This window comes from Cololabis saira, chromosome 5, assembly GCF_033807715.1.
Source record: "Cololabis saira isolate AMF1-May2022 chromosome 5, fColSai1.1, whole genome shotgun sequence".
Classification (NCBI taxonomy): domain Eukaryota; kingdom Metazoa; phylum Chordata; class Actinopteri; order Beloniformes; family Belonidae; genus Cololabis; species Cololabis saira.
Window position 1 is genome coordinate 14,389,789 of NC_084591.1, and position 24,698 is coordinate 14,414,486.

The 24,698-nt window shown below is 39.6% G+C and overlaps 1 protein-coding gene across 2 annotated transcripts; it reads right to left on the reverse strand.

The window, feature by feature from the left end:
• Positions 1–966: 966 nt before the first annotated feature.
• LOC133444610 (transmembrane and coiled-coil domain protein 3-like) lies at positions 967–24,391 on the reverse strand. 2 transcript variants are annotated; one of them, XM_061722470.1, is made up of 4 exons: positions 24,114–24,391; positions 4,257–5,218; positions 3,268–3,403; positions 967–1,785 (listed from the first exon to the last, which is right to left on the reverse strand). In XM_061722470.1, the coding sequence occupies exons 1-4, from the start codon at positions 24,123–24,125 to the stop codon at positions 1,480–1,482; spliced, it is 1,416 nt and encodes a 471-aa protein (XP_061578454.1). In that variant the 5' UTR covers positions 24,126–24,391; the 3' UTR covers positions 967–1,479. The 2 variants fall into 2 exon arrangements, with proteins under 2 accessions (XP_061578454.1, XP_061578452.1); XM_061722468.1 differs by lacking the exon at positions 24,114–24,391 and adding an exon at positions 20,294–20,541.
• Positions 24,392–24,698: the final 307 nt, after the last annotated feature.

Sequence of the window (24,698 nt, forward strand, 5' to 3'; positions counted from 1 at the left end):
TCAAATATATTGCACTTTAAAAACAGTTAACTGGGAAACTCCAAAGATGGATAGCCCCATGGGTCTAACAAGGCCGTAAAGAATAACAGAAACGAAACAGACAAGCACACGTGCACGAAAAGATCCCCAAAGCCTTTGCGGTGATATGTAGAGTCTCCCTTAAACAGAACAGTTCAACAAGTGGGAAATGCATTTGTTTTGTTTTGTTTTTATACAACTGGTTTGTAGAAACAGAAACAGGTGTGAGCTGTAAGACGAGCTAACTGCTAAAATAATATTCTGGCTACCAGTCTGGTTCATAGACATATATACGTAGATTGCCCCATCGAGTGGTTTTGTCTGCTGCTGCGATACGTCAACGTCGCCGCCATATTGGATGTGGCAAGACTGCGCTGTAAATTAATACAAGTGAATTGACTTATTTTCATAAAGCGCCTTTCTAAAAAGAAATGTATGTTTTATGTCTCATTTATTCATTCACACATGCACTAATATACTTGGGAAACAATATAATATATTACATTTTCTCAGAGAAAAATGAAATGATATTATATTTGGTGCCTAACTGTTTCCCAAGTATATTAGTGCATGTGTGAATGAATAAATGAGCGTAAAACGTACATTTCTTTGTAGAAAGGCGCTTTATGAAAATAAGTCAATTCACTTGTATTAGTTTACAGTGCAGTCTTGCCACATCCAATATGGCGGCGACGTTGACGTATCGCAGCAGCGGGCAAAACCACTCGATGGGGCGTCTACGTATATATGTCTATGGTTCTGTTTAGCAGCCTAGCTGTTAACATCCAAGCTAACAGGGCTAGCTCTAGCCTCCAATCTTGAGCCGTTGGCCCAACTGTGTCAGAAGGCGACAAAATCACCTACTAGCACGAAAAACCTCTTAAATGATGTAGAAAAACTTTACCCAAAGCTAACCTAAGCTACATGTTCGCCATCACTAACTTATAGTTTACAGAGACATTAGCTCGTCATCAACAGAGCCAAGAAAGATTTGACCAAACTATTGCTTTAAGGTCCATGTGAATATTTCATATCTTTGCGGGGCCTCGATTCCATGCATGAGTATACTTTAAGTTTGAAATATGTTGAAGTTTGGCTGCTGAAATAGCTTAAAAGAGAAATTATTTTAGAAAAAAGGGTGAGACCTTTTTTTTTTCCCCAGTCAAAGCACTTTCGTTTAAGTCGGCATTCCTTTCCTGTTTATTTCAGAGCAGTAACTATATAAGTAGCAAAATTAACTCTTACATTAATCTTTATTTTAGGTTTATATGAAACTGTAAGTTAGACGTAGTCAAATTCTAAACAAACAAAGACACTGAAACTTCACTTTCAGTTTGCATTTAAAAACATTGACCTCTATAAATGCATAGTGATCGTGTCCAGTGAGGAATGTTCAGTCAATCCTCCCAGACAAATGTTCAGACACGTCTGACGGCTTTCGCGTCATTGGTATTTCCTCCATCAAGCCGGCACCAGCAACCTGTCTATGGTATACTGTAAACGGTCCCAGCTCTTCCAGAATACGGTCAGGAAACACACCCCCAGGACGGTGGCAACCACGTGATAGCGACTCCTCATCAGCGGAGCGGCAAACTTGGCGGCGGTGGAGACGCACACCAGAATAACAGTAATGATGGCCAGCATGATGTTAATGCTCTTCCCCAGCAGGACCCGGGCGTCGGGGCCCTCCAGCTGGACCGTCTGCTGCTGCTGCTGCTGCTGGAGCTCCAGCTTGGACACGCGGGTCTGACACGACTCCAGGGCTTCCTGAGATACACAAGCAGAGATCTTTATGGTTCACAATCTTATTCCCAAGTTGTTAAAGAGCATTTTACTCACCTACTAATCCTCAATAGTATAACGGTGAATTATATATCAGCTTAGAAACATGAAGACAACTAAGAGTTTTGATCATAAAAGGATAAAAAGATCTTTTGAACACTCCTTTGTCTCAGGTGTCTGATGAAAGACGATCATTGTATGCAGACGAGACTCATCGCACGCATCAGCGAGAACAAATAACTTGCTAAACAAGCTTGTTATACCATGTGTCAATGTTTTTCTCAGACACAGAAGCTTATGCACTGCAGATTTAAACAGTTCAAAGTAAAACTTTGCTTTCCAAACAGCTATACACTTTCTAAAATGCCTATTTGAACACTAACTGGAAAAAACAGATGATTTATAAAATATTTAACAGTGCATGCATTACAAATATTTATACATTTGTTGAATATGCTGATTTTTAACTTTATGTGGGAAAAATATTTGAAGCAACCATGTATAGATAGGTGTATAGGTGTATAGATAGATAGATAGGTAGGTAGGTAGGTAGGTAGGTAGGTAGGTATATATATATATATATATATATATATATATATATATATATATATATATATATATATATATATATATATATATATAATGTATGTATGTGTGTGTGTGGTGTGATTATGTGTGTAAGTAGATATACTGTATATACATAGATATAAAGCAGACGGGCATGTATATAGAATATAATATATAGAATATATATATGTATATATAGAAATATTCAACTATGTGTATGTATGTATGTATGCATGTATAAGTATGTGTGTGAGTATAATTACAGTATATAATAATAATGATAATAATAATGATAATAATAATAATAATAATAATAATAATAATAATACTGTTATTTATCAGTGTGAGTACAGTGTGTGAATATTTATAAATACAGGTTAAATGATTAGTGAATGGGGGTAGGACTAAATAAGTTTACACTTCTTCCTACTCCTTTTTTGGCACATGTAAATCCAGATAGCAAGTTTTAAAGGATGAAATTCTTTGTTTTGTTGTTTTGTTTTCTTAAACTTCTCATGAAGTGTTGTTTTTTTTACATGTACAAAAAAAAATATGGGATTAAAAAACACACCAGGGGAAACATTAGAAATTGAATAAAATTAAATGGCAAAATGTCTGGGTCTAAAAACAGCATCACAGAGAGAGTTAGCATAGTATGGTACTGCAGCAAATAAGTAAATATAAAATCAACTGAAATACCCACAAATACCCCCCAATCCAGCCAAAATGCTTCTGCCCAGATTTCTTTAAGACACACTGCTGGCATAAAGATCAGAATGAGCAGTTCGTGAAGCGCCGGCATTGTCTCCATCTCAATGGTGCACAGTCATCGCTGTCCATTTCCAGAAACAGATACTCTTCACATGTGAGGCATTCCAGCCGGATAATTCACTTACTAACCTGTATGTCTCTGGCCCTCTCGTGAGCCTGATAGGCCACCCTCTCCTCTACGCTCGCCAGCTCCTGCTTCAGATCCACCATCTCGTGCTGATGAAGTTCTGTCAGGTCGTTCAGTTGATCTTCCAAACGCTCGTACCTGCAAACCAGCACGGAGAGAGATTTATTTATGTATCTTTACAGTCCGTTAAGTGCTACAACAGATATTGACTACGTTTACATGCAGTCAAATTTCGGGTTATTGCTAATATTCCGGTTACTGAAACATTCGGAATATTCCGTTTACATGCGTGAGCAAACAGGGTTATCCCTGTATACATGGTAATCAATTATTCGGGATATCTGGATCAAACCAGCAACGCACGGAGAATGTCATGATGCAATTACCGTAATTTCTTCTTCCTGTATCCAAATTCAAAACAAATGCTGCTTTGCGCAACTTTTCGCTCACCTTCTTGTAAATCTCGCTATCCCGGTACTTTCTACCGTCTACAAATGCCAAAATGTTCATGTCCTTCATTACATTTATAAAATGATTAGCCTCCTCCTCACTCCAAAAGTGTGACGTGGTCTTGCGTTTCTCCATGTTTAGAAGTACGTCCTGGACTCAAAAGACCAAGATTCCTTGCGAAAAGAGCATGCGCAGAAAACAAATTCATGTTTCCTTTTGATCGGCATATCCCGTTTGGTTTACATGACCGAATATTCAGGTTTTAAGAGGAGTTTTTAAAAACTCTGGTTATTCAAAAAGGGGTTATTGGTGTTTACAAGGCCGTGCAAAACCGGGTTATTGCCAATCTTCCGGTTTTAAAAGGGTTACTGACTGCATGTAAACGCAGTGAATTATATGTACAACTGAATAAATACCTATAACTTTTCTCTGCTAGGCTTCCTTACATTTTCAGTTCAATATCAACATAATAATAGATCTTGTGTTAGAGAGAGGGCCTGGTAGTGCATTATTCCAGGACAATAATGTAATATCAACCTACCTGTATCTCTCCTCCTGTAGTGTTTGGCTGATAAGAGCATACTCTCTCTTGAACTGGGACTTTATCTCCTCGATATCTTCCTGCAGTTGGCTCTGGGCGTCTTTGATCTCCCTCACCTCGTCCAAGCAGAGGTCCAATCTGCTTGGGCCATCTGCCCCCGGCTGTTGCCCCTGGCCTGACGACACCCCTCCCGCCGCCGGGTTCCCGTTGCTGTCTGCTGAGATCGAGGCGCTGCCCGAGGAGCACTCGTCATCGCTGGGGTACTTGGGCTTGCCCACCAACGAGGTGCTGCTGCTCAGGCCTTTCCCCGCTCCGCTGGTGGGCAGCGGGGGCGAAGTGTCCAGCGTGCTTTTGAGATGGGCGATGTTGTCCGCGCTGCCAAACTTGTTCCTGATGAGGTTGGCGAACTCTCGGGGCTTGCTGAAGAAGAACGGAGGGGAGAGGGAAACCCCCGGCCCGATGGTTTTGATCTTGTCCATGGTCGGGTGTCGGCCGCTGCCGGTCATGTCCCTCAGCAGCTCCCGGGGCGACTCCCTGGGAATGGTGCTGCGCTTCGCTTTGGACGAGGAAGCGAATGGGCTTTGATAGACTTCATTGTCCCTCATCTTGCGGTGGTACTGCTCCAGCTTCTTCTGCATTTGGGCGATGTTGTGAGCCGACTTCTGGTTCTTCTTCTCAAACACCTGCTTGATGCGCCCCACCTGCTGCTTGTCCGCGCTGTTCACCAGCTTCAGGTACTCGGCCACGTTCTCGTCGCGGGCCGTCTGCTCTATCTTCAGCTGCTCCGTGACCTTCAGGATCTTCTGCTGGAGGTTGTCCAAGCAGGAACGACTGCGCTGGACCTCCGAGCCAAGAGCAGGGCGGGGACTTGCATCAGAGAGGTCCAGATCCAGATTGTTATCCGAAGAGCCGCGACGCATCGACGCAGAGAGGTGGAGAGAACCACCCTCGCTGCTCCGGTCCTGTAAGATTGTGAAAAGAATAGTTACCACAGTGAAAATACAAATGCAGAGTCATGTGCTAAAGTTAGGATTAAAAGAATAGTTGTTTTTTTTTACTTTCGTTTGTGTAAAAACAATAAAAATGGTGGGTCTTCGTATTAAGCAAATACAACCTCAGAACAATCAATGAGAAGTTTCAAAAGAAAACATGGGCAATAGTAAGCATCCCCATGACTACAGGTTTTAGATCCATTTTTAAACAACAATGACTGATGTAGTCATTTCCTGCATGACTTCATCAGTCTCTCACATCACTGAGGATGAATTCATGCCCATTCTTTACAACACTTTTACTTCGTGGAGGTTTTTGGACAATTTCGACATGCATCTCTTTTAATATATTGCTACAGCTTTTTAGTTGGGCTGGGCTTTTTTATGATATTGATTATTTCAGTTTTTAAAAGGCACCCTGGTGTATATTTGGTGGTGTGCTTCAGGTTAGGGCTGGGCGATATATCGAGATTTTAATATATATCGATATATTTTCAAACGCGATATGGTACGAGACAATATCGTTTATATCGATTTAAAAATATATATATATTTATTTTTTTTTTTTTTTTATGATTTTGATATAGCTTATTTTGTGACAAATTGACTTGAATTGAAAAGACTTGAGTTTTATTTGAGATTTGCACAACTGTCAACCTCAGTGGAAAAGTCTGCCTGTTACTTTCTACATTGTATTAATTGCACAGTGTATTTTAATTTAATTGTTATCAGGAAAGGGATATTTGTTTTATTTTATTCAAGAAGCATTTTTATTCTATATATGCAGGCAGTTTATTTTTATTTCATTTGTTTTATACATTTTGATATTGTGCAGACCTCTGTTAATAAAGGTACCTGTGTGACATTTGGCACGAGGCTTTGTATTAAAACTGACTGTTTTTTAAGGGTTTGCCTCAGAAAAAAATGAAGCTAACAGAGATGCTATGCTATAATGCTTTGGGGGAAACCCCAATTATGGCACAGAAAAAATATCGATATATATCGAGTATCGCCATTCAGCTAGAAAATATCGAGATATGACTTTTGGTCCATATCGCCCAGCCCTAGTTCAGGTTATTCTTCTGTTGCACGGCCAATTTGGAGCAAGATTTAGCTGTTGGACAGATGTTCGAATGTTTTCCCCGAGAAGACGCTGGTATACAGAGGAGCTCATGGTTGACTCCATGACTTTAAGGTTTTCTGGTGGTCCAACTGCAAAAAGCCCCAAATCATCACCGCTCTCTGCAGTATGAGGCATTCCTACTGAAATGCCATTTGGTTTTCTCCAGCAGTGCTGAGCGTTGAGGTCAAACAACTCCAACTTGGTCTCATCTGTCCATGGGACATCGTTCAAGAGGCCTCATGTTTCCATCAGATGACCTTTCTTTTTTTTTTTATATATCTTTTTATTTCACAATAATTTTCACAATTCACATTTTCACATTCACAACTTATATTCTACCCACATTCCTACCCTCTCCATAATTACCCTAGGGAAAAAAAAAACAAAAAAAAACAACAAAACAACAATCAAAAAAAACATACATTAAGGGAGAACAAAATTAAATAAATATTTAAAAAAATAAATAAATAAAAAAAATATATAATGGCAGCAACAGCGATATCAAACTACTGTATATATATATATCCATACATACATACAAACATACATATAAGGCACAAGTTCGAAAATAAAGATACTCATTGGTCCCCTTTGGAAAAATTCTCCAGTTTTGAAAATAATGGAAACCAAAATTCTTGAAAAATATATGACCACGATTGTATTTTTCCAAAGTAAATTTTTCCAATGGTAAAAAAACTGAAATTTGATCCAAAAAAAACTTGAAAGTTGGAGGGGAATCATCTTTCCAAAGTAAAAGTATGCATTTCTTAGCAAAGTATGTGATCATAATTAATATCCTGCTTTTTTTCCAGTCTAACTGAAGATCCAGTGTCATTTAATAAATACGAATTGGAGCTTAACTCAAAATTAATTTCTAATACTGATTGTGTGATTAATGTGTGTGATTAATTGATTTCCAACTGTCCATGGGACATCGTTCAAGAGGCCTCATGGTTCCATCAGATGACCTTTTTTAAACTTTGTGCTAACATGGGCCATCATCTTTAATATTTAACACGCGGAGTGAAGTTTGTAAGGTCCAAAAAATAGCGCTCAGGGTAGCATTTCTCTGAGCACTGCTCAGTCTGACCTCGGGGTAGGTTTGCTGAAACGTGGAGTCGTGGGAGATTGGCTCCTGTCCTGGATGATACTTATGAATTACTTTTATCAAAGTAGATCATTGACCTCTATATTTTTGTAAAATATTTTCATAACACTTCAAACATTCTCTAAAAACAACTGTTGCTGCACATCTAAGACCATTGCTTACGTCTTTCCTTCTTGGTATTGTGTTCACACATACTTAAATGCTTTAGACCAGCAAAACTACTGATTTTATCAGGTCAGTTCATCAGGGGAAGATGATTACCTGCCCGCAACTTACCCTTTCGAATCCCATTGAATCAGAAAGGGTGTACTTAGTATTGCCCACATGATTTCTTTCTTTTCTTTTTCTGCTTCACTCTCGCTGAATAATGGTATTGTGAAAAGGGCTATAGTTTTCTGTTCATCTGAAGTTGCATCTGTCAAATATGCACATCCACTTTGATCAGATGATGTTATAATACTTAAAAACAACAAGACAGGATTAAACTAAGAAATAAAGCAAATAAAATACGTCCCACAGTGAGTTCTGGCTTGCACATTGTTCAGCTTATCGACACCATGAGGCCATCTGGGTGTGTCTGTAATACTCTTATTTGGCACATCTGCTCTTTTCTAAGAGCCAGCCACTAATCCTTTTTGTTCACAGCATAAAACACAGATGACACAGATGACAACATTCAGATTACATCTATGAATTATGTGTGAAAGAAGTGGAGCTTGTGCATCTTATGTAGGCCAGTGACGACGCCAAACAATACAGCAAGCCTCAGAAAATCCTTTTAGCAGACACCGTTCCCTACTTTTACAGTGTATTACCTTTTTTTCCTGTCTCTCTCTCTCTCTCTCTGAGCAAGGCTCAACAATGCGGTCACTTTTTTTGACTACAGAGTTAAATTCAACGCAGAAGTGCAAGTTCTCTGCAGCAGATTTGAGGACACGAAGCTGAACACATAAGGGTTTAGCAAGAAAGTTTAATTATGGCAGGAAACCAAAAAAAGATTCATAAAGAACAGAACCGAAAGAGAAATTCAATTGGATTTCTGAAAGAAAAGAAAAAAACGTTCCAGGAATATTTGTAACTTTAATCAACACTAATGTCATAACAGGGAAGCTGATAATGCCTCGCGCAAAATGTACAACAAGCGCTACGGGCGGCACAAAGCCATGCTAATCCTTAACAAATGCAACACTCCTATTCAAGCAAATAAACAGATCCCAGCCAACTGACGCAGACTTAAGGCTCCATCCTGCTTAGTTTTTCATCATGACTATGTAATGGTCACATATAGCACGCTAAGTACCTTCATATTTGACTAATGCATCCGGAATTTACCACATATCCATGCTCCTTAACACATGACTGTCATGTGACACGAGCTGACCCCTAATGCGCTGATAAACGACAGGATCCACACTGGTGACACATTCAGAAGACCCAGGACATACTCAGCAGAACGATTCCTCTCTTAATGCAGTTGGACCTCAATTTTATCTAACTATTGATATGTGAAGTCCATTTATGAGCCGGGGACACTCTGAACTCGCAGTCAAGCTGTCAACTTGGTGCTGGTTTGTCGCTCACACCTCAACCAATGTTTCCAGCGCCCTTCAAAACATGTCGCATCCAATGTCTGTCTGCGTTCTGGCAGCATTTGCATGAAGACTTGGGGCGATGTGGATGGAAATGGATTTCAGAAACCACGGACTTGAGAAGTAACCATGGCAGAAAGAAACTGAGAATGAACTCTCGGCAAATCGCAGGCAGTTCGTTCATCCCCACAAGGAGACGCTTTCAGTGAAGTCGTCATGGCTGACTCGACAGTTTGAGTTCCCCTTTTATGCGTTGTTGTCCAATCAGCATAAAAATATACCACCAATGGTCCCGACCCTTCTACGGGTGATTTCAGCCACATTCGAAATTGCACAAGTCAATGCAACGTCCATTCGTTACTTAAGCGCCAAAACTAAAGATAAGGGGTGTCCTGCATGTAATAGTCACTGATTCCATCGATGAAGCTCCCACTGCCACGGTCCACTCGCTCACTACTCAAGACCACAGTGGCGACAACGGTTGTGATCTCAGGGATCAACATAACCATATCAGTTAGACATGTTATCCTCCTTTTTCTGGATGAGGTGCCTCCTATGACTATAAAACTAAGCAAGTACTTTCTTTCAGCGTCCCCCTCTGTAGAGAGCACTCATGGACTCAAAGTAGTCAGAATATTTGATTAAGAACACAGCAGATTTAAAAACGACACTCAGAAAGTTTCCGTCCAAACTCAAACAACACATCTAGGTAGGATAAATAAAAGTTAAAACACAAGTGTTCTTTCTTGTTGCTAACTAACATTATAACTACTAGGCCTGTGTTGAAAAAATGTCCCAATTCTAAATCAATTCTCATATTAATTCCTAAAAATTGATTCATACGTATTAAGATCGATTAATTTTATTTTTATTTTTGGGGTTGTTATTTTTTTTTATTTATGTATTTTTTTTTTTTCATCATTACATTACAACTTTTGGTTGTTTTGCGTTTATCGCCAAAAAAGGAATGTTTTGTTGGACACGAGAATAACTGGTGCCATGTTTTTGCCTTTAAATATGTTTAAAGGTATGAAAACATTAAAGTGTTCAGTTATAATTGCATAAATTGTCTATATTTCATTACTTTATATACTGTCTTGGGGTAACATTTGCAAAAAATGATAAAAACCAAATGCTCAAAAATTAAAAACCAAAATAGACCGAAAATGGAACAAATAAAAACGGAATGTGGGAAAAAATAAAACCGATTTCATACGTCTGTTTCCTCCCTGGATCTGTTTGGTAATTCTGACCCACATGATGTTTCTGAAAGCAGTTCTATCAGCATTCTGGGAGCTGATTGGCCCTTACAGCATCATTAGCTGCCAATACTTGCTGTTGAATCTCAATATAATACTAGTAGTAATATGTTGCATAACTACAGTCATATAATTCATGCAACAGCTCAAAAAACAGTTTTAATAACACTAACCCAAATCAATATCGAATCAAATCTTGACATTTGAATCGATCCCCAGCCCTAATTATAACCACTAACTTGTTTGTTTTGTTTTTTATTTCTACTTTTACGTCTAATTCTTAACTACATTTAATACCAGCAAATTACTTTTAATTCATAAATTCAGTGAACGTCAGATGCTTTAATACTTTTACTGAAGTAATGTTCTAAAAGGCGCTTTTACTCACTAGCTTCACTTTCAAGTGCTTTACACAAGTCTGCGCGCTTTATTGCCTTCGGAAGATGAAGAAGAAACTTGGCTCCTCCAGTTTCGCTGCTTGGATCCCCGGTCATGACTTTTTCTGTTTCATCACTCCTCCAAAGGCTAAAATAAATTCATGCCACGCCATTTTTTATCTTTAACATCCTATCTCCTCAAGACCACTAGCATTCATCTTAGAGCAGTAATGTAGCTAACAGTAATCCACCAGTATGATTGTGTCTTTGTTTTCTATAATTATGGTGTACAGAGACTGTATATACTTTTTTTTCCCTCCCTTTAGTGTGTAAGTAGAGAATGTCATGCTAATTTCTACAAGCACTGAGGCATTTCAGCCTTTGTCCTGATCCCACCCTTTCTGGCATCTGTCCTTCTTGAACACAGAAGTCTTTCAGTGCAGAGAAAAAAAGCAGACTTTGTCATGTCCTACCTCTGCTCGGCCCAGGACCCAGCTGCTGCATATGGATTCACTGGCCTGACGTATAGCCTGAGGAGCCCCGTGTCCAATCACAGTCCAGCTCCGTCCACAGTGCAAGCTGCAGCTCCTTTCTAAACAACACGCTCATGCCGTACAGTGAGCTGCCCTTTAGTCAAACCTGTTTGTCATACAGAAGAAAGAGAAGCCCAATACCCTGCTCCTTTAAAAGGAAGTGGAGTTATCCAACACTACTGATATCTTTTTTTCATTTTTAAATGACAAACACAAAGAAGTGCCTGTTCAAGCAGACAGCTTAGACTTAAAAGTCTGTTTCTGCAGCACTGGAACTAAGCTGAGTCCGAAAGCATGCAAGTTCACTGCTTCAAGCATCTGTGAGAGCACAGATGTGAGAAAAGAGTGAAACGGCTCACATGGCCACATGCCAACCATCGATGATTCACTGGCCTGCAGAATCGTAACTGGAGAGGAGAGAATCAGGAGCGTCAATTCCACCAGCGTGGTTACACAGCACCTGCAGCGGAGAGAGCCTCGCTGATAGTTTTTTTTTTATTTTTTCCTGCACAGCTGGAGCAGCGGGGAGTGAACATTGCGGTCCGAAAAAAAAAAATGAAATGGACTTTGGCAGTTTGGGGCCCGACACACAAGATCAACTCACATAAGTGGAACCTGTTTTTACACTGTATTTCAGCAACATCTGCCAATTTTCTGATGAAATTTTACCATTTCAACTTCATGAACGCCTTTCCAGCACTGCTGGTGCTGCAGACTCCCGCTCTCTGAAAAACCATCAATGCAATTATGATGTCTAAACTGAAGTAGCCTCATACTGATGGAAATGTCCCAGTTACACTTATGCAGCCATTCTCTGGCGTTATAGAGGCAGTAGAGTGCATCAAATATGACCATTACTAAAGGAGCGTGGCCAGTAATGGACCAGAGGGGGGCAGTTAAGGCTAAAGTCTAGCCGTTATGTGAACAGCTTTACCTGAGGGGTCACAGAAACCAGGTTAGTGTGTGATGAGATGGAAGTGCCACCCAGATCTTGTGGTATTCCTGCAAAACAGGGCAAACTCCTGCATGTAAAGGCTGCAAATATATTTAGGCGTGAGGTGCCTTTGTTTTTAATATAGAGTTTGTCACTGCATTTTATTTGACTCTGGCCTTTGTTTTAATGAACAAATTAGGAAAGTTGTCCAGTCGTGTTTTTACCAGCTGAAGTTGATTTCCAAAATCAAATCTTTTTTACCTCCTGATAATCTCCACAAAGTTGTCCACGCTTTTATTCTGTCTCGCCTGGATTATTGTAACGCCCTTTACACCGGTATTTCTCAATCATCACCCCGGCCGCCTTCAGTTGGTACAAAACGCTGCTGCTCGTCTGATCACTGCCTCAAGAAAATGTGAACATATCACTCCAATTCTGTCGTCCCGTCACTGGGTTCCTGTTCAATATCGCATTGATTTTAAAATTCTATTGCTGACTTTCAAGGCCCTAAATAACCATGCCCCTAGCTATTTTAAAGAACTTTTAACCCCCTACCTGCCAGGGCCTCACTCAGATCAGCCAGTAGTTCTGATCATTCCCAGGGCCCGGCTTGTGACCAAAGGTGATGGAGCTTTTGCAATCCGGGCCCCCAAACCTTGGAACTCTTTACCTGCTGAGATCAGGTCTATTAATTTTAGACTAGGTTATTGCTGTCTTATGTTCTTATCCACTATGCACTGTATTTCTATGTTGATGTATTTTATTGTTCTTGGGAAGCACTTTGTAACTTTGTTAAGAAAGGTCATTATTAGGGCCCGAGCACTGACAGTGCGAAGGCCCTATTGTATCTGTAGGAGTTTTTCGCGTTTGTTTTTTTTGTTATCCTCGTTTTTTTCCGACCAAATGAAGGCCTTTTCCCCCCCTAAACGTGCCCCAAAAGTCACCAAATTTTGCACACAAGCCAGGCCTGGCGAAAAATTTGATATTTCATGGTTTGCATTAATGGGCGTGGCCTAATGGCTCAACAGCGCCCCCTAGAAAACTTTGTGCCTCAACCCCCACAATACGGTTTGACGTACATGCACAAAAATCGGTACACACCTGTATCATGTCGCAACTTAAAGAAAAGTCTCTTGGCGCCATGGCCGAAACCCAACAGGAAGTCGGCCATTTTGAATTAATCGTGTAATTTTGGCGCAATTTATGCCATTTCTTCGGCCGTTAATGCGGCCCGACCTGTAAAGTGCACCCAGGTGTGTTATACATCAAAATGTGCGTCTAGATCCTGCGACGATGCGCATTACTTTTCTCAGTCAAAAGCGTTACCATGGCGACGATAGACACCAAAAAGCAAGCCCCCCCATTATCTGGTTGGTCTATATTTGATAGTTCCTACTTTCTGCCATAACTTTTGAATGGTTTGACATAAAGACTCATGGATGGTGTAATTTCTGATATGCTTATGATGATAAGTTGAGTTTTATGTGAACAGCAAAGGCACTTTGTATAGTATTATTGACCTAGGAATGTGGGGGGAACCCTGTTTGGTGGCCATGAGTGCGAGGGCCCGTTCATCGCTGCTTGCAGCTTAAATTATTATTATTGTTATTATGCTTTGGCCCCTTGTCGCCCTCAATGTCCTACATAGCATACAAAAATCTGTCCGACGCCACGACCCATTTAACATCCTCTCTAAACTACGTAACATAAAGATCAACGTGGATTAGCCTTGATCTTAGCCCAACAGTGAAGCTCTGTTGTTATGCATGAAACAAACAACCAGCCACATCCGAGCTGCATTTGGGGGGCGACTTACAGGAGCAAGTAAAGCCTGCAGATGCTGCTTATCTTGCACTACGCCGTGCTCTGCCTCTCTCGCTGTGCCTCAAGATCAATGATCTAGTTAGTGATTCCATTTTTCATGCAGGCACAGACCTCGTAGGACTCCTGCAGGCAGCGCAGTGATTCAGCATCGAGTCCCAAACTACACTGGGGTGAAAGCTTACAAATTATTTATAAGTGGGTGGAAGTACAGTCCGTTTCCTTAATACTAAGCAGTACGACTAGAAAAAGAAAACAGTTAAAATAAGAAGAATTTACTGAAACTGAATGCTTCTTGTGTGAAAAAATGGATTTCCCCCCATTTTGAAGAGGAAGTAAAGAGAATGACAGGCATTTTTTTGATAATAACAAGCACACATTGTGCCTATGATAAGGAAGTGATGGTTTGTAAGCACCCACAATCGCCGTTACAATCTCCAGAAAGCACCGAGTTTGGTCCCGGGGTCACAAAGTCAAGCAAAAAACAACAACCAAAAGGTGTGTGCAGTGTTCTGACTGTACTTGACGCGCATGACAAAGCCTTTATGTGTGTCTCATACAGTGGCATCTATTAAACGTTATGTCACTGGCCCCGGCTGGGCACCCCACATAAACACACAAGGCAACAGAGCTGGCACACTGGTAGAGATGGAACAAAACCGTCCCTTCAGCAGAGAACAGAACCACAGAGGGGAAGAAACCTGCTGCGCTTATTGGTATTCCCTCCAGCTGATCCTCATGGATACAGACGCTCTCCCAGCCAGGGCTCGCAAAAGGGAGATGAGGGGAAATCTGAAGGAAGAGTGAGAGCAGCATGGGGCGCATCTTTCATTGGAGTCAAAAAGCTGACCCAACAACTCTTCTTCCTCCTCCTCTAATTTGCATCCAATGTCTGCAAACTTTGACTTCTTTTTTTAAAGCAGAAGCCAACCCATGTGCATCATGTGAAGAAGAGCAAAAAGGAAAGAAAAAAAACACTGAAAACAGCAGTTTTTAGTTTCCTGGATGAATAAACCTCAAGAGATAAAGGGAATGAATCACTTGAGTGTATTCACTATTATCCCTCAGACGAGCTGCTCCGGGACTAAATCAATAACCCATTAACACACAGGGTCTGTTTTCTCAATATTGAATGGGATTCAATTATGGTACATATTAAAGGTGCATTCAAAGTACTAATGCAAACCAAAAAAATGAGATGTAAAGAATAGAGCCAAAGATAAATGAGAGCGAGTGAGAGGTAAGAAAAATAAAATACTAACTTAAAAAAACCACCCACTTAATCATTCAGTTTACAAAGCAGACGACAGAACCTGTACGAATGTAAAGACAAATGTTTACTCTTTGTCTGATGATATAAATGTGAGTAGGGGTGGGCAAAAATATCGATATGGCAATATATCGCGATACTTTTCCAGCCGATTCAATATCGATATTCAAAATTTGAATATCGATTTTTTTTTTTTTAAATATATTTTTTATCCCCGATTTTTTTCCCATTTTATCACCCAGTGCTCCTACCTAAGTGACAGTCCTGGGCATTGCCACTCTCTACCAACCCTGGGAGGGCCCTGCACTGAGCTCAGGTTTTATTTCACGTTTTATTTCATTTTATAATTTATTTTTTATATAACACAATTGCCTGTCCTTAAAAAATGAAAAATAATGGACAGAGGTTTATTTATTTATGGATTTATATCTATACTGACTGATCACTGTGCCTGTCCTTGGTTTTAGTACCCATCTTTCTTGTGTTTATTATCATTTGCCACATAATTAAAGCAACCTCATACTAAATTTAATGTTCATTTCATATGATGTAAATAATATGAAACACATATACAAATATGTTGTAACTTTAGCTTGTATAGTTATAATAAAACATTGTTTTGACTCAGTTTGTCCCATGAATTGTCACTATAATCTGATGAACGTGCAACTCGGATTTTAAGATCCATCACTATCATCTGATGTACATATATACAACTTGGATTTTAAGATGTGTAATGCATTTTTAAATTTTTCGGTGAACTATGTAGAATATAATAATCGGGATATCGCATAATCGGGATATCGCAATGGGTATCGTATCGTGGCTCAAGTACCGTGATGCGTATCGTATCGTGAGGTCCTTCCCAATACCCACCCCTAAATGTGAGAGAACCAGATTGTTTAAAGTACGTGGCTCTCGTGGATTTCCAAATCTCCCATCCGACAAAAATTTCAACAACTAAACCCTGAATCCCCAGATGTAATTCGTGGCCCCCCAGAACGACTAAAAGCACCACTCGGTAGTTATAATCCAGGTACACAGTCGGATGTGTCGCTCCACTGCACCGATTCAGTGATTATGTAGCAGCTCAGATCGACTATCTGCAGAAGAAAACTCACGTTTTCAGTCATTCATAGGATTTAGTGTGATTTCTTACAAGCAGCAGAGGAGTTTTAGACAAAAGGCCTCACAACTTCACCCCCGAGGCTGAAGGTGGCTGAGCTCACATCTGAAGCATCTGGTTTCCGGTTGCACAGGAATCCCACGTTTTTCCTTTTTCTGTGTCGCTGGAACTGAGAGAACCGGCTCTCGGCGCATAGCTGAGCTGATTTGTCACAGCGACAAGTCAGCTGACGTGCTTTGCTGGAAGCCTGTTAGGTGACTGGGATGTTAGGGGAGTTTCCATATTCAAATATCAATGTTTAAAAAAAAAAAAAAAAAAAAGGGGGGGGTTTCATCAAAGACTCTTAAGATCTGTGAGAGGGAAAAATGTCTGATGATTCCGTGATTTCTGGGCTCCAGAAATAAAAAAAATACTACTACGGTACTATTACTTACTAAGCTATTTCTGTTTATAGATGTGAAACATAATTAAGCTCGAAACAAGGAAACTGGACTGCTTGTTCTCTTTTTCTTGAAAATGCTTTATCTGACTTGAACATTTTGTCAGGTTTCATTAGGAACAGACAAAAAATATCCACAACAGAAGGTGAAACATCCTCCAGAATAAAGAAAAAAGGCTTGAAACAGGACATTTTTCTCCAGTTCTTGAAGACATTTCACCTTCTAAACTGAAGGTTGCATCAGTTTTCTTGAGGTACTGATGAATCCTTCAGGATACCAGGTGAAATGTCTTCAAGACCAAAAGAAAAAAAGAAGCCCAGCTGACTCGTCCGGTACAGAATGTACCGAACCAATCACCAAGGGACAGCTTCTACTTGATGACTCTTGCTGGAACCTCCAACACTTGTAATAACATCTTAAATTAGCACGTTTGTAATAGAAAACCAAGTACAAGGTGGATTTCCATTACACTGTTTCACAAAACAAAAGCAAAACCCTGAATTTGTGTCAAAGGTGCCGCTGCAGGGGGCCAGTGTTTTTCTTTTTATGAGCACAACCCTCTCAGTGCTCTCCCTGCATCTCCATATCCCGTCCTACGAGACTTCTATTTAAGACAAAGAAAGAAAAAGATCTCAACTTTAAAGAAGATGGACAAAACATCTTATTATGAATTATTACTGCTGCTACCGCTGTTGCAGAAATAACCAGCAGAAGAAATAGGCAGTGGATGATCATTCAAAGGATTACTCAGAGGCTAAGCCCTTATTTATTTAATGCAGTAAGAACTAATGGTTAAGTAGTGTTATAGCACAACAACGTTGCATTAATGAGGCCAAAAACAGCTGGAAACTAGATTTTGATGACTTTAAGTTGAACGACTACATCACATCCAGTGCTGCTGGCCGGAGATTTGCAAATGTGCATCAAGTGTTTTTATAACTCCTTTGTGATAAACTTGATTATTGACATGTTTTAAAATATTTAGAAGTTTCTTTTCATTTCTTTTTTTTATTATAAGTGTTTCATTACAGGTTTTTCTCTGCCATATTTAGGTTTTGTGTAAAACTGGGGGTGATGAAAACACGACTACTGTCATTCTCGTCCGGTGTCTTTCCTTGATATCCGCCTGCCTGTACCACCATTCTCTGAATAGTTGTTGGCCTTACCAATGCAATTTCTTCTGCATCGATCGGTACTGCCGTCTGGAAGTCAAATCCAGAGGAACCAGAATGATCGTATTGAAGAAGATGGCTAAAGGCTAAAGGATCTGTGTAGTTAGTTGTAATTTGGAGACTGACAAGGTAGTTTATTGTAATTTCACTACGTTCAGTTTCAGTACCACACACGCTTCCGGGAACCACCATTACATGTCATCATGGGTGGGTAAGAATGCAGTTTTTACTCCTAGAAATCTAGGTCAGTGTGTGACCACAAAACAAATAAATAAACAGAAGCACCCATGTGAAAAAGAACACCACCACACCTGTGTAAGTACATGACTCAAGTCTTCCAGTTTCTGTGTGGACTATTCACTGTTGTTGAGTTTGACTACATTTGGTGACGTTAGAAACACTTGATGACTATCAACAACCAGGAAACCAACAACAGCACCACAATGACCCTTGGTGGTCAAGAACAGTTCAAAAAAGACCAAGAAAAAGATGATGATTGAAAGATGAAACCCACTTAGGTCATCTGGATCTGACTTGTTGTTTGTCCCAAGAACCAGAACCAAGCAAGGTGAGGCAGCGTTCAGTTATTCTGCTCCTCACCGGTGGAACAAACTTCCTGTAGACCTGAGGTCTGCTCCAACTGTCAGCTCCTTTAAATCAGGCCTAAAAACATTACTGTTTACTCAAGCGTACTCCTAAATTAAATACTTACCTGCTGTACTGTACTGCCCTTACTTTTTAACAACTTGTGCTTTTTATTATTTTACTTCTTTTCTTATTTTATTTCCTTCATTACTGTGTAAGATAAGATAGTCCTTTATATCTCCCTCAATGGGGAAACTCACTTGTTAGCAGCAGTACATTTAACACACACATGCAGGGGAGGGGTAAAAAAAGAAAAAAGTAAAAAAGTAGAAAATATATATAATTACGAGATATAAAACAATACATACAGTACATTGCAATGCAAGTAGAAGTAGTTTATTGTGTTTTGCCGCTTTTAATGTTGATGTAAAGCACTTTGAATAACCTTGTGTTGAATTGTTCTATACAAATAAAACTTAACCCTAACCCTAACCCTAACTGCCTAAAAGAGAGCAGAGCTGAATTTTCATTTTTCATAATCCAAAAAAAAAAAAAAAAGGTGTTTGTTTCAGAACTTGAGAACTATATCTGACTGTTTAAATACAAGATAAGAAATACAAGTATGACTTCAGTACGGGTTGTTTTTTTCTGTTGCATACAGTTAGGGTTGCCACCTTTCAGAAATAGAAATAAGGGACACCCCGATTTCAGCAGAGCAGGCACCAAAAAAAGGGACATCCCCAAAACTTCTAAAATGCATAAAAATGTATTTATTTTATATGAAAAAACAAATGCTTTAATAGCGTTGAACTTGCATGACTGTACAGACAGACAGCCGTACTAGCAACTGAAATATCCTCCTATGCTATGTATGTCCACATCAGCCAGGATGTATAATATAGCCTACAGGTGAAGAATATGGTGTAAAAGTTAATTTATTTCAATAATTCAACTTAAAAGGTGAAACTAATACATGTATATTTATTACATAGTCGCATTACAGGCAAAGCAAGATATGTTAAGCCTTTATTTGTTTAATTTTGATGATTGAATTGTTTATTGATTTCATAATATATTCTATTTTTGTTAGATTTTTTATTTGGGGTTTTCATAAACTGTGAGCCATAATCACCACAATTATAACAAATAAAGGCTTGAAATATCTCACTTTGCATGTAGTGGGAAATAATATATTTTCACCTTAAGTTGAATAAAAGGACAAATTAAGTTTTGCAATATATTCAAATTCTCAGACTGTCACCTGTATATTATGACATAAATAGATAAGAGCATAATATGTGTCTGTATTGGTTCAATAGGAACGAAACTTTTAATTCCTAATTACGGAACAATTCCGTATTTAAGGGACGGGTGGCAAGCCTGCATACAGTTGTAACAGTTGACGGCACGCTGTTTTTTTACTCCTATTATATCCGCCCAAGTGCACAACCGGGTTAACTTAAAGCTCTTTTGTCTGCAGATATGAAGCTTTAACGCGGCGCAGCTGCTGCTGCAGCCCAACAAAGCGCGGCTGCTTATGGGCTGATTTATGGTCCTGCGTTAAATCGACGCAGGGCATTACGCCCTACGGTGCGCGTCGCCGCGTAAGGCTCTGCGTCGATTTAACGCAGAGGAATTAATCAGCCTTTACAGTGTCTGAGCTGATCTCACCCCCGAGTCCAACAGAGCCGCCTCTCATGAGACTCACCATCCGGCTGCTGAGCTGTTTCTCCACTTCGAACAAACTTCGCACGGCCACGGCCACGCCGGGCATAGTCAGCCCGGGCTGCGGGGCCGGGGAGCGGCTGGGCGGCTGCCCTCACTCCGGTGTAGTCGGGACCGGCTGCCGGCTCCTGCCTGAACTCGAGTCCATGTTTAGCGCATCTATCCCGCTCGTCCTCGCAGCTCTCCGCCTCACCCATCCGCGGACGGGGACGCACACACACACACTCACACACACACACACACACTGACACACACGCAGGGACGCGCATACAACAACACACAGCAACTCTGCGTGAACCCGACCCCTGACTCCGCCCCCTGACGTCATCAGGGGCGGGGCTTAACTCTCTCAACACACGTGCCTTTAAGAGGCAGATAAAAAGCAGCGCCGACGTCCACATTAATGCGTCTTATCTGCTCAAAATGCTTGTTACACGATGAGGTAATCACATACTTTACTCGCCCGTGTAAACAGGGTTACTTACGGAAGAGTATGGGCCAGGCAGGAGAAAAATACAAATATTTTAGAGGAAGATTTTTTTTTCATTGTGCAGTCGAAATGTCGAGATCAATGTTGAAGTACAATTTCAAGAAAAAAGTCGAAATGTTGAGAAAAAAGCGAAATGTCGAGATTAATGTTGAAGTACAATTTCAAGAAAAAAGTCGAAATGTTGAGAAAAAAGCGAAATGTCGAGATTAATGTTGAAGTACAATTTCGAGAAAAAAGTCGAAATGTTGAGAAAAAAGTCGAAATGTTGAGAAAAAAATCGAAATGTTGAGAAAAAAGCGAAATGTCGAGATTAATGTTGAAGTACAATTTCGAGAAAAAAGTCGAAATGTCGAGAAAAAAGTCAAAATGTTGAGAAAAAAATCGAAATGTTGAGATTAATGTTGAAGTACAATTTCGAGAAAAAAGTCGAAATGTTGAAAAAAAAGTCAAAATGTCGAGATTAATGTTGAAGTACAATTTTGAGAAAAAAGTCGAAATGTCGAGAAAAAAGTCAAAATTTCGTGGATAAAGTTGAAATGTTGAGAAAAAAGGCTTTAACTTTATTCACGAAATTTTGACTTTATTCTTGAAATAGTATTTCAACATTAATCTCGACATTTCAACTTTTTTCTCGAAGTGCACAATAAAAAAAATCTTCCCCTCTCAAATATTTTTTCTCCTGCATGGCCCTAATACTCTTCCGTAGTGACTTAAGTTGTTTTTTTTGTACCCTTTTTGCAATATTGCGTTGAAGCCCCCTCCTTATTTTGTAAAACTGCAATGTAATAAAATAATAAATGGTCATGCTTTTATTATAAGTCCGTACGAGTCGACTGACAACAACTCTAAATAGACACAAAAGGGGTGAGAGTTCATGGCCTCTGCTGCTAACACAATATCTAAGCACAAATCCAGTTTTTTCTCTAGGCCATAAACTTCTCTATTTGCATCTTTTGTCAGTAGTTTGCACGACGGTTGATATATTTTAGTCTCATCAAAGACTCATCATAGCTATTTATTTTTACGTAGCTCTGTTTCCTGCACGTTAACATCAGTTGCCATTTTGCTACGGACACATATTCCTTAGTCCCCGAACAAAGGTTTTCACTCCTCACAACCTAATAACAGGAATGTTAGTTTGATCTGTTGCACACCAGCTGAATAATTCAGATTCTGATTCAGATTTAGATTCAGACGACTTTATTAATCCCTTTGGGAGGTTCCCTCGGGGAAATTGACATCTCCATCTCACACACACAGCACTGTCATTTACAAATCAAACACCCCAAAAGCCAAACACCCATATAAAGATAAAAATATATATTTTTTAAATTTTAAATAAAGATTAAAATAAAAATAAAAGGTAAAAACAAAAATAAAAGTAAAAAGTGCAGTGCCTTAAAAAAGAAGAATTATATGGATAGAAAAAGTGTTGTGTAATATTGCACAAAATTATTGCACTGTTACAGTTTAAGAAGAAAACAGGATAGATTTATTAATCTGACACCACATTCAACTTATAATCGGGAGGTGGAGAGATGAAAGCATATCCCAGCTCAAATGAGGTCAAGTTGTTCCAAAAGCTCAGGTCGGAAAACAAACGAAAGTCTGTGTCCAAGAAGACACCTAACTTCCTGATTAAAATAACAAATATGCAATTCCTAGGCTGACCACTAGGGGCAGGCTCCAAAGTTAGTTTGTCTCCTTTGACCCCGATGTTAAAACATCCAACTTTGCAGCATTAATAAATATACTTCTAATAAACTGCTGTCTTCATTTTTTTTTTATTTTCCCTTTTGCTTTTCTTCACATGATGCACATTAGTTGGCTTTTGGTTTAAGAAAAAAGAAGTTTTAGTCTCCGTCATAGCCAGATTTCACATCCATAACCAGCAAACGTTCCTGGCAGCAGATCCAGCGGGGATGAGCTGAGGGAGTTCGTGGCCACTGGTAGCCTAACTTTGACATGAAGTGGGCATGTTCAGGTCAGTTTCTCAGGGCCGTTGGTTCTCCCCATTTATGTCATGTTGGACACACAGCACAAGAAAAAAGAGGCTTCAAAACCTCTCCTCAGAAAGCCTGTGGGTGATGTCATGTATATCCTGTCTATAGACTGAAGAATTACTGGGCAACCCCCCCTTGATGTCACTCGTACCGTTCACTCAAATGTATATAAAGAAAGCGTAATGACGTCAAACATTGCCAAACTGAACTGTGGTCCCATGTGTCACGGAAGGAGTGTTGCTTCCATCGAAAGTTTGAATTATATTGTACATTGGGGCAAAATAGTTTCAAAGTATGTGACTTATTTGTGTGGGGGACAAGAAGAAATGTGCTTGGTTGTGTATTGTACGACAACGGTCCGTCAGAATCTCCAGCCGTCGATTGTTAAAGCAAAACCACTGTGACTGCACAGTTAGGTTTTCTGGAGAGTGATTTTAACACTTCTTTTTACTACTACTACTGTCATTTAGCAGACGCTTTTATCCAAAGCGACTTACATCTGAGAGAACAAACACACCATTTTGTCCGTGGAGCAATTAGGGAGGTAAGGTGGTTCATCGTGTTTGCCATTCCGGAGCGCTCCACGGTTAGGACGAGTCTTCACCATACCAACAAACAACCAATCACGTTTATTACTGCTTGCTACACAACTACTGACAGATTTCACCTTTGTTACCTGCCAATCTTTTTTGTAACATCCTCAGCACAACTGTTACTAGGCTACAAACACAACAGGCCCAAGGTTATCATCATTCACTGAAGTGGAGCTCAACCATAACATGAAAAGCCCAAAGTTAATTATTTCAATTCTGAACGCATCTGCTGAACTCAGAAGTTTGGTGTCTAAAATTAGAAAAAAAATGTTTTTAATTAAATAAAAATCTGAATATAATCTAAGCATCATGAGTTAGTGTTGTGTGTGTGTGTGTGTACATACATACATAGTAATTTGAGTAGATTTTTTTCCATAACAGTTATATATCAACTTACTCTGTATGTGGTAAGACAGGAAATCAAATATTTTATAATAAATATCCTATAAAATGCTGTTTTTCTTGAGATTAATTAAAAAAAAAACTTATACTAATGTCAAACTATTACATTGGCTGCAGGTGTATAACAATTAAGCTTGTGAGCAGAAAAAAATACAGAAACACAAATAAAAAAAAAACACAATTAAAAATTAGATAGATTAGAAAAAAATGTTGTTAGCAGACATAGCAGGATGTTATTTCTGGTGAGTAATATCCATTAGGAAGAGGGACATTTATTTCATATTAACTTTTTTTAAATCATATTTCCTCACGTACCTGGAACATCATTGAACTTTGCCGTTTGTTGATGTCTGTACTTTACCTGTAGAGCTAGTTAGGCTCCTGCACCGCAAAAACAATTTCATCCTAATGTGAGAAGAATCTTTGCTGCTTTTCCAGTTGTGTTACTTTGTTTTGCAACACCGATATTCCCTGAAGCAGTCCAAACAGCCAAACTCCCAGGAGCCCATGGGAACAGTCCAACTGGTCTTTTCACTCACATTCATTCAGCCCCTGGAATGAGCTAATCCACCTAATCTTAAACACAAAAGCCCACGTTGCATCACAATCCCCACTCCAGCCTTTTAGTTACAGTGCAGTGAAATTGTGAATTATACGGACGACTTCTGAGGGGAGTCTCTTATCTTTGCATACCATGCAGCGACTACACACTGATGAGTATCAACTGTTGTAGATCAGAGGCAAATCTAGTGATGCGGCTATCAGAATCACACAAGGAAGCCACTGGATAGGCTCCATAATGGACTTCTAAAAACAGCAGCAGGCAATATCGTTCATCTGTTCATCAACTTTTAATGCTGCCATCAGTGCCTTTAATTAGATATATTCACAGTATAAGTA